Here is an 11076-nt window from a genome sequence, read left to right as displayed (position 1 = left end):
AGCCCGAATAATCGCAGCGAATCCGCGTGGGGAGATCACGAGACCTGCGGCGAAGAAGCCGGAGCGAGGCGGAAGCGGGAGAGAACCGCGGAAGCGGGAGCGAGGAGCAAGGCGAAAGCAAGAAGCGGGAGCGAGGAGCGAGGCAGAAGCGGGAGCGAGGCGGAAGTGGAAGCAGGAGCAACCGAGCGAGGAGCAAGGCAGAAGCGAAAGCGGGAGCGAGGCGGAAGTGGAAGCAGGAGGGACAAGATGGAGGGACAAGGTGAATTAGGGTTTCTAAATACCAAATGTGTAGTTTATGTTTTAATTTTTAGGGATCCGGTTCCTGGTCCCGGTTCTTGGTTCCGGTTCCGATCCGGTTCCGGTTCTGGTTCCTGTTCCGATCGGGAACCGGAACCGGAACAGCCGGGTCCTAAAAATGGGGAACCGAGAACCGGACCCTCTGTCTATGGAACCTGGAACCGAACCGGACCCGGTCCGGTCTGGTTCTCCGGTTCCCGGTTCTACCCTGGAACCGCGCTCACCCCTAGTACTATGGACCCATTTACTCCACAAGGAAGATGACGGACAATTTATGAGGTTCCAAAGCATACGGCCAAGCAAAACTTTATTCCATAATTTTAGATGAGGCAACCCTAGACCTCCTTCCTTTTTTAGCGAACAAATCCCAAGCAACTTTGTGTGATCCGTGGCCTTCTGTATTTCCAACCCACAAAAAATGTCTAATCTTCTTTTCAATTTCATATATAGTTTGCTTTGGAAGTAAAAACATTTGCATCCAAAAGGTACAGATGGAAATAAGTACCGATTTCGTCAACTGGAGACGACCAGCGTAGCTAATATGTTGCATGCCCCAGCCTTCTATTTTTTTGAATATTTTATCGGTCAGACTCTTACAATCTGCGTGTGTGAGTCTTCTTGTAATAAGCGAAACACCAAGGTATCTAATAGGGAGGTTACCTGTGGGGAAAGGTGTGTGACCCAATATAATTCCCTTTTCTTCCTCGGACAACCCAGAGAAAAAGATTTGGCATTTATCTGGATTGAAGTGCAGTCCTGAGAGAGCTGCAAATTCATCAAGTACATCAACAAGGCAAATGACTGAATTTACATCCTCGTGAGAAAAAAGAAACAGATCATCTGCGAAGCATAAGTGAGTGATTTTTTCCATTTTGCAGCGCTAATGATATTTGAAGGAGGATGCTGCAACTTTCTCAATTATGATCCTGTTGAGGATTTCCATAACCAAGACAAATAGATAAGGAGAGAGTGGGTCACCTTGTCTTAGTCCATTGGTACCGGCAAAGTAGCCAACTTGTTCGCCGTTGAGGTTTATCGAAAACCTCGGTGTAGTTATGCATTGAGCTATCAGATCAAACAAATGCTGAGGTATATTGATAGCCCTAAGAACACCAAGAACTGCTTCCCATTTTACCATATCAAAAGCTTTCATAAGGTCAATTTTTATTGTCACGCGTTTACCTTTAACGCCCTTATGGTAGTTATGAAGAAGGTCCTGGCAAAGCAGAATATTCTCCGATATCTGTCTACCCGAGATGAAAGCGGTTTGGTTGAGGCTAATAACCGAAGGGAGGAAATAGATGAGTCTTTCCACAAATAGTTTCGATATGATCTTATATAGAACATTGCAGCATGAGATGGGCCTGAAATCCGTGAGGCGGGATGGCTTTTGTACCTTCGGCACAAGGGATAACAGAGTAGAATTGATAGCTTTCAGCAGTCTTCTAGAGGAGAAGAAGTCCATGATAGCATCCTCTATATCACGCCCTATGATGGGCCAGGCTTTTTTAAAGAATAAACTGTTGTATCCATCTGGACCCGGGGCTTTGAAATTATTTAAGCCTTTGAGCACTTTAATGATCTCAGTATGTTGAAAGTCTGGTAAAATGATGGCGGTACTGACATCTTCAGGGAATAGGGAAGCAAACCGTTCGTAAGGGAAATGAGTGTGCCTGGAGCTACCAAGTACGCGATGATAATAAGATACAATTGCATCCCTAAGAACTCCCTCATCTGTTATAGTAGTGCCATCATCGAGTGAGAGCTGGTTAATTCTGTTCTGAGCACTTCTACGCATCATGGAGGCAAAGAAAATCCTGCTGTTGTTGTCCCCCTCCTTCAACCATAGATTTCTAGATTTTTGCTTTAGGAGGACTTCTTCATGTTTGCTATGGGTCAGTAGTTGCTCCAATTGTGCCTTTTCTTCATCCCGGGTGTTTATGTTGTACGGTTCCGATGCAAGATCTCGTTGTATTCGCTGTAGGTTCGCTCTAGCATCTTTGACCTTACGACATAGGTCACTAAATTGAGATTTATTCAAGTGATTGAGTTTTTGTTTCAATGCTTTCAGCTTGTTCACCAGAATAAACATTTTGGATCCTCTAAAATCCAGTTGCCAGCCAGTGTAGACAATCGATAGAAAATCGGGACTTTCAATCCAGAAATTGAAGAATTTAAAAGAGGGCTTCCTTCTCCTATCAGTGGTGTTAAGAAGCACTAGGCATGGAGAGTGATCTGAAACACCTGGCAGTAAAAATTCTACCGAATAATGAGAGTACATGTTCTGCCAATTTGCATTAATGAAGACCCTGTCAATCTTGCTTGCTCTAAGATCATCATTGGACCTTTTATTTGTCCATGTGAAAAATGGGCCTGTGGAATTAGGCTCAATCAGCGCCAGCTCCTCAATCATTGTGTTTAGCTCATCCATTCCAGAAGTCCATCGGGTATTAGATCCGATCCGTTCAATTGTATCTCTCGTTTCATTGAAATCACCTATAAGTAATCAAGGCATATTTCCTGTATTACCAGTGGAGAATGTATTAACATTATGCCATAGGGATCTCCTTTCAGTTTCAAAATTGCCTCCATAAATTGCAGATAGGAGAAATGAGTCATCTCCTGGTTTTTCAACAAGGCAGTGAATGACTTGAGCCGAACCTTCCATCATAGTCAAGTTTAAAATAGACAGTTTCCATAATACCCATATTCTACCCAGACTGCTGTTTTGATAGTTATGGATAAATTTCCAGCCTCGAAACTTACTATTGATGACAAATTCCGCATTTCCCTCTTTTATTTTATGCTCAATCAAAATAAGAATAGAAGGGTCTTGAGATAAAGCAAAATCTACAATTTCCTTTTGTTTGGGGCTACTGTTAAGGCCCCGTACGTTCCATGAGAGGATATTCATTGGTCAGGGGGTTCCGCTCCACTCCCTACATCCCCAAGTAGAGCAACGGGCCAGTCAGAAATAGCATAATGATCGCCCTCGTCCAATAACACAAATCTATTTGGAGATAGATTCAAAGAATTGAAAGTATCTCTACTTTTGTTAATGGAGCCTGACTTCTGACTTCCACCATGTTTGACATTTGTATAGGAAAAACCTGACTGTGAAGCATCACGAACAAGATTCTTCGGCTGATTGACCATGGAAATACCAATATCAGTGACAGGAGCTGGAGCTTTCGATAGTATGGTCGAGGAATTTTTATTTGGCAGCACTTTGGTAAACGCTCCAGGTGGGATGGCAGCACTTTAAATATTTAACCACACCTTATCTAACAGCTTAAGCTTTTAAAACAATTGGCAATGATCCCACTAAATCTCACATGATATCAGATAATATAAGACCCTTTGTCAAGCGATATGGAACAATATTTCAACACCCCTCTCACGTCTACACTGGATTTGAAATTTGACTAATGGGAGGGGGACGCACATTCGCCAAAGGGATGGCATTGGCTATGTAATTATGTTAGAAAATCCAACTTAAAAGCTTAAACTAATAAAACAGTTGGCAAATATCACATGGTATCAGAGTTGGAGGCCTTGACTTTAAATCTTTCCAGACACCATTTGCATATCTAATTAAATATGTCCACGCATAGTATTGACTCAGAAAAGACCAGACTAAGCGTAAGTGATAGAATATTTAAATATTAAACCATACATTCATCTAACATTTTAAGCTTTTAGAACAATTGGTAATGGTCCCACAAAATCATAATGAGGAGTATAGGGATATGAGGAGTAAAGTGACGCCGTTTGTGGTCTACGAGCAAACACCCATGACTCTAGCGGCAAGCAAAGGAGAAGCCGACGTCACCGCCCCCTCGCCTCCTCGGGCTTCTACTTGGGACTTTCCGAATCCTTTCGACAATATGAGAAGTATTATCTAGCTTGCATGCCGAGCAGGGACTTAGAGGAGTTAAGGGAAGAATAGGGATTTCTGATATGGTGGATGAGCACGAGTTGGTGAAGGCAGTCCATGGTTATCCAAAGTTTGTTGATGTAGGGAATCATTTGAAATCTGTGGTCGTTGACGATTGTGATGGTGAGGAAGAAGAAGATGGGAAAGTCGACAGTGGCGCATCGACACCAATGTATCAAGCCAGGCCTAGTGTTCCGATCGATAGTGCTAATGACGAGGCGGATTTTGAGGTCCATGTGGTGGAGAAGGAGGTCGCTGATGGTGCAGATAGGTCGGATAGAGGCGGCAATGCCTCCAGGTTCAAGGGTTTTCAAATCATGTGGGGAAAGAAAAGGGCGGAAAGATGTCGTTTTGCTTACTTCGTTTTTCCGGTGAGCCATGTCGGACGCCTTCTCTTATATTAATACCATGTTGGATCCTCCGGCAAGGGAAATCTCCGATGTCATTAAAGTTTAGAAGTTGTGGCACTCATCAAATTAATTGAAAAGTTATGTCTCCAATATTCTTTCTATCAAAGGTTAAGTGATGGGATTTGGATCCACCTCAAATAAAATTCAACCTAAACTTCAGGAGAGAACCTAATCGATGTGAATATTTTTTTTATTATAATTTTCTGGAAATTTTTCACTCCCAAATATTCACGTCGACAACAACATTTAGAATAACATAACAAATATGGTCCTAAACATGCAAAACTGATGCACCTAAGGGGGACCGGCGGACCCGTTATGCGACTAGACGAATCGGCGGGTTTGAAGTCAACGATATCAGATTGAGCTCAAATTTGGTCGGCTGAAGCGAAACGGCGTGCTGATCAATACTCACCGCCTTTGGCTGTGACTAACGATGGATTTTCGCGATTCGAGATTGTTTAGATGGGTTTTTCTTTTTTTTAGTATTTTTTATGGGTTAATTTAGTAAAGGGTAGTTTCGTAATTTTACGTTTTGATGTTTCCTAATCCTAGTAGGGCTTGGTTTGGGGTTATATAAACTTGTTTTAGGGTTTCTTTTCGATAGACTTGGATATTTTTGATTTGATAATCATATTTGGAGGACGAATTGTTCTTCTGTCGAATTTTCTTGTTCAGTCAATTTTTCTATCGCATTTCGGCATAAAAAACACATGTGCATCTTGCTAGCATTTATATAAATGCATAGATAATTGCCAACAAAAGTCCAAAACCTATTTTACGTATACCAATTCAGTTCTAAACCTTTCAATTTGATTAATTTAGTTCTAAACATTTTGATAATTTATTAATTTAGTCAGTTTGGCCAATTTCGACTGGAAAACCACTAACATAGATGTTGGCCATCCTACGTGGCATAGTCAACAATGAAGTCAATTTTTAAAATGTTTTGATAATTTCTTAAAATTTTATATATTTTTTATTTTTTTCTACTGTGGCTGGTGAGGGTTGCTAGGGCCTCACCAGTGACCAACGAGGCCTTGGCAACCCTCATTGGCCACAGTGAAAAAAAATAAAAATTCAAAAAATTCAAAAACATTATTAAAAAATTGCAAAAATTACTTATGCTGTCCATATTGGCGATTTCCAGCCAAAATTGGCCCAAATGACTATATTGACAAATTTTTAAAAGGTTTATAACTAAATTGGCTAAATTAAAAAGTTTAAGACTGAATTGGCATCCGTACAATAAGTTTAAGACTTTTTTGGTAGTTTTCCTTATAAATGAAGATACTTAAAATGTCTTGTTATAGTTGTTACTCATCACCGTGAAAGAACAGCATGATTTTTTTACCTCCATATAAGAGTAGAGTCCCCATGGAGGCAAAAAGAAAGAGGAGGATTATTGGGAAAATTACCAAAATAGTCTTAAATCTATTACAATTGTGTCAATACAGTCCATCTGACCAATTTTAGCCCAAAATTGCTGAAAAATCGACCGTCCTACATGATGTGGTTAGTGCTGATGTGGACAATTTTAAATAATATTTTTAATATTTTTTCGATTATTTATTTATTTATTTATTTTTTCTTTTCTTTCTCTATTTTTTTTCTTTTCTTCCCTTCTTCCTCTAGTTGTGTACCGAACACCGATGACCGGCTAGAGGCGAGGGCTGACGAGACAAAGGAAGAAGGGAAGAAAAAAAGGAAAAGGAAAAAAAGGAAAATTAAAAAATTCGAATTTTTTTTAAAATGTTATTAAAAATTATTCAAGTCAGCGTCGACTGCACCATGTAGGATGGCCGGTGTCCGTATCTACGATATCCAATCAAAATTGGCCAAATGGATTGAGTTGGCACATATGTAAAAGGTTTATGATTCAATTGAAAGAAAAAAGGTTTAAGACTGAATTGAAACAATTGCAATAAATTTATGACTTTTTTTTTATAATTCTCTAGAGCACTCGCAGTATCAAAATTACACATAGATCCATACTTTGGTGTTCAACGTCCATATTGTGTTAAGAGCGTTGGTGGACAAGAGACGATGCACCAATAATGTCCCATGTGAGCAACCATGTCCATTCCTGCAAAGTATAAGAGCATATCTCAAGTATTCCAACATGTCACAATTTTTTTCGGTTATATTAGCATCTTGCATCTCGTACTTAAATCAACATGATCACGTCCACGAGGAGAAATTCTCTCAATATGTATACGTACAATCGGTGGTTTTGTCACATAAACCAAGAAAAGAATATCCTCTCGTGATACGAACCCGAGGATGAACTACTTCAATACAACGTACATACATATGTCACCTAATCTTAAAAAAATGTCTGTATATGCAATAATGGACAGCAAATATTTATGCTATATTGAAAATTAGCGATGGTCGACTCTAGTAGCTATCTGTCAAGAAACTCCAACCATAATTAATCAGCCTACCAGCAGACCTATGGCGTGGAAAATATGAAATCTCTCGCTTATGAAATCGCAATATCGATCGCTTTCAAACTGAAATATGCACCACTATTTACTTGAGCGTCTTCGGATTCTTTGTTGTGAAAGACACCGAGGAGGATAAGATTCAAACTCGGGTCCTTATTGCTGATTTGTTTAATATATACTGAACTCGCCGGAAAGTTCTCTTACTGGTTAATCAATAAAACAAGCAAGAAACTTCGCTCTATATGATTGAATTGGGAGACCCATTTGTTATATCTTTCTTTGACTTCTGTTCTCTCTCTCTCTCTCTCTCTCTCTCTCTCTCTCTCTGGAAAATATATATGAAGCGTGTCTGCAGACCGAAGCCTTCCACAAAGCAAACGAAGCAGCGTCCCCCGCAGGTAACATCGAGACCAACTTAGAAGAAAACACGAGAGAGAGAGAGAGAGAGAGAGAGAGAGAGAGAGAGAGAGAGAGAAGGATGGGGAGAGCTCCATGCTGTGACAAGGCAAATGTGAAGAAAGGGCCCTGGTCACCTGAGGAAGATGCAAAGCTCAAGGAGTTCATAGACAAACAAGGCACTGGAGGCAACTGGATTGCTCTCCCTCAAAAAGCTGGTATTTTTTTCTCTCTTTCCTTTTTTCCTTTTTTTTTTCCTTAGACTAAATATGGTTAAGAGAAAAGAAAGAACCATGTGATAATTTAGAGATCAGATGAAGATCATGCCTCCATTGCTCTGTGTAGTTATATAATTCACCTAATAAACTAGGCTTCGCAATATTCTCTTGAATTGATTATGTTGCTTGTGTTTGTTGATAACCTCAGGGCTTAGGAGATGTGGGAAAAGCTGCCGCTTGAGATGGCTAAACTATCTGAGGCCAAACATAAAGCATGGAGAGTTTTCAGATGAAGAAGACAAAATTATCTTCACCTTCTATGCTACAATTGGAAGCAGGTACTTGCATCTTCCTGTTCATGGCTCCTGGGTAACATCTTCTTTGTTTGCCACCTGAAATCGAAGACCTAGGTAGGCAAAGTCAAACTTAGCAAAACAAGGGAAAAAGAAAAGTAAGGGGAAAAGGCATGCATCCTTTGGTATAAAGATCAAGAAATGTGCCCTTTTTGTAGCTTTTCTTTGAACTTTGTTATCTATAGGTGGTTCCATAAAGTGTAAGACGTGTGATTTAACAGCGTTTTTGCAACAAAAAAAAAAAAATTCTTAGTCGGCTAACCAAGTTTGACACTCTCCAGAAAGTAAAGGAAGAAAAGCTCAAATTTTGTTATTCTTGCTCTTCTCAAGTTCCGCTTCTTTTATTCCTATGTTCTTGAACTGATTGTACCAAATCTAAAATGTAGGTGGTCGATAATAGCTGCTCAGTTGCCAGGCAGAACCGACAACGACATCAAGAACTACTGGAACACCAAGCTTAAGAAGAAGCTCTCGGGCTTACTCTCGCTTCCTCACCACCCATCTCACCAGCAAAGAATGCAACAAAACCCCATCATCACTAGCTTCACATCACATGCTAATTCTCATGCTCATCCTCTCCTCTCTTCTTCTTCGACCCCACCACCATCATCATCCTTGTCACCACCATCACAATCCTCCCTCTCCAACAGCAACTACTTCACCTCCCTCACAGGCCTTGAACAGTCCATCTCCTATTACTCTTCAAGCCCTAATCTTCAGCCACAAGAGAGCTTCTTGGGCTCCATGAGGCAGTATGAAGCTAGCTGTTGCAGCTCCTCTGATGGGAGTAGCAGCAGCAACAACAACAGCAACAACCAAATCTGCAGTCTTGGGAAGGAGAGAGAGTTCTATGACTTCTCGGTGTGTGAAAATGGCGCTGGTGATCATCATCGCATCGGTTTTCAAAGAAGTTTCTGTTCTGGGGTTAATGATGATGGTCAAAGACTTGTGCTCGGAAGTGTTGGTGGGTGGAGTCAAGAGAAACAAAGCTGTGATCAGACATGGGTCACCGAAAATCCTTCGGATTATGCAGGCCTTGAAGAGATCAAGCAGCTCATTAGCAGTGCCAGTAATTGCTCAAGTAACAACAACAGCTTCTTATTGTATGAGGGCAAGAGTGATCCCGAAGGAGCGGTGATGTACTACTGATATGATGTTTTGATTGACTGTGAATGAGTGTAAAATCACAGAGATTTGGGAAGTGGTATGGGAAGATCATTTAGGGTTGAAGTTCGAGATATTCAGATTTTGTTTGTTTCTTCGGAAACGGACACGTTGACTGTACATGGCAAAACTTTCTTTTCCTTAGAGGATCATTTTGCTTTTCTGGGAAATGATGTATGCATGTCTTTATTGCAACCACCAAGGAAAAAAATTTAATTGCTCCAATCAAGAAACAAATGCCTTGGAAATCAGAGAAACCATTATTTAAGAATCAACATGGAAGTCAAGGATATTCAGTAGTTTATGTGTTAAATCTCATCGAACAAAATTTCCCCTTTATGCTAAAACTTCCCCCCTTTTTTCTCTTGTTTAGTCATAACTTTCTGACAAGGTCATCATTTCATTTTTAAAATTTATGTCCTGAATCAGAGGATGCCGCAGTTGAGGATCTTGGCGCTTTGTGGATAGAAATCACACGCAGGGACATTAAAAAATGACTCGATGCTCATCTAAATCTAAGTCCTCTTGAACCGGTATCTTAGTTTATAGATTCGCCAAATATTATACAGCAACTAGACCGGCATTATTATTGTAGCCGCCTCAGAGTTTAGCCAATAATGGCACTAATCTTGGGTGTAATTGAGATATGCACTCAATTAAATATGATCATAGGCCAAAACTTTTTGTCCCTATGCGGTGCATATGCGTCATTTTTTTTCCAGTGGCATCGCGACACATGTGAGCTGGGGTTTCAATAATTCATCGCAATTTTTTTATGATGACATTCACGGTGAGGAAGGGAAGGAGAGAGGGCGAAAGGCTTTTGATTAAACAACTACGTTTCTAACTTAAAAAAGAAAGAAAATAATTGCAACTTGTGAAACACAGATTTTTTGAAGAGGTAAACAAGTTTTGAACTCGTCAATATCATGCAAGTGGTAGAGAATCCTCGAAGAGGAAGCAGTCCAACTTAATCAAAACCTCATGAGCATATTTTAATCATATTAAAATAACCCGAATAAACCCAATATGTCATGTCATTTCCGAGAGACCTTGCTGTCCTTGCTAAGACAAGATTTGATTCGTTTGGTTAATTAAAGCTAGTCCAAGATTAGCAGAGAGATGTTGAAAGATGAGGGCATTGACCTCTTCAGTACACCCCTTGGTTTGTTTGCTTCTTGGGCATGAGATTAAATTAATGGGGTTTGCCAGCTAAAGGCATTATATGAGAATATAAGATAGAAATGACTAAATTGTTTCTTGTTTTTTCAAAAGAAGAAATGAACATTATGTGAGGAAAAGGCTTTCTAGGAATGTCGTTTCTAGTGGAGTGTTAAGAAGGTCAAAAGGTGGGATACCTACCGACCCAATAAACGTTAAACAACTTTTATTTTTTTTTTGGGGGGGGGGGGGGGAGATGTATGTTTTGAGTCTCTAGCAAGAGCAACGTTTTCTTTAGTAATCATGTGGATAACAGGAGCTTTCGGATGCTTCGTCTAGAGAGAAAAAGGGCATCTCATTGCATTCGAGATCGGAATAAATCCTGTAAATAAACGGCACAGAATAAATTGCGTTTTTCTTTAGTAATATTTTGATGATAAGTATCGACTAAATTCGGCCATCCATCTTTTTTATATGTTGTTCACTAATAGATATAAACATTTCGCTTTTAGAATTGCAATAGATTTATATGAATAAGCTATTTTAAAATGGTAAATAAATGATCTAAAGTGCACTTGCTTTTAATCCAACTCATACATATTGGGAAAATTACCAAAAAAGCCATAAACATATTGCACTTTTGTCAATTCAGTCCTAAACTTTTTAATTATGCCAATTGAGTCATAAATA

At 39.8% G+C, this 11076-nt stretch overlaps 1 protein-coding gene across 1 annotated transcript; it reads left to right on the top strand.

Moving 5' to 3' along the window:
* The first annotated feature begins 7378 nt into the window (after positions 1–7378).
* Positions 7379–9395, top strand: LOC115674135 (transcription factor RAX2). The gene is made up of 3 exons (XM_030596471.2): positions 7379–7708; positions 7917–8046; positions 8448–9395. The coding sequence occupies exons 1-3, from the start codon at positions 7573–7575 to the stop codon at positions 9208–9210; spliced, it is 1029 nt and encodes a 342-aa protein (XP_030452331.1). The 5' UTR covers positions 7379–7572; the 3' UTR covers positions 9211–9395.
* Positions 9396–11076: the final 1681 nt, after the last annotated feature.

The sequence above is a fragment of the Syzygium oleosum genome, unplaced genomic scaffold (genome assembly GCF_021117445.2).
Source record: "Syzygium oleosum isolate NSW1041296 unplaced genomic scaffold, Sole_v2.1 Sole_v2.12, whole genome shotgun sequence".
In the NCBI taxonomy this organism is placed as follows: Eukaryota; Viridiplantae; Streptophyta; class Magnoliopsida; order Myrtales; family Myrtaceae; genus Syzygium; species Syzygium oleosum.
Note: the sequence above shows the minus strand (reverse complement) of the source record. Positions and strands in the feature narration are given on the sequence as shown.

Excerpts from the sequence above, each read along its gene's own strand:
- LOC115674135 (XM_030596471.2), top strand. The coding sequence starts at position 7,573 with ATGGGGAGAGCTCCATGCTGTGACAAGGCAAATGTGAAGAAAGGGCCC. Across the intron at positions 7,709-7,916 it reads TGCTCTCCCTCAAAAAGCTG|GGCTTAGGAGATGTGGGAAA; the intron begins GTATTTTTTTCT and ends TGATAACCTCAG. Across the intron at positions 8,047-8,447 it reads TATGCTACAATTGGAAGCAG|GTGGTCGATAATAGCTGCTC; the intron begins GTACTTGCATCT and ends TCTAAAATGTAG.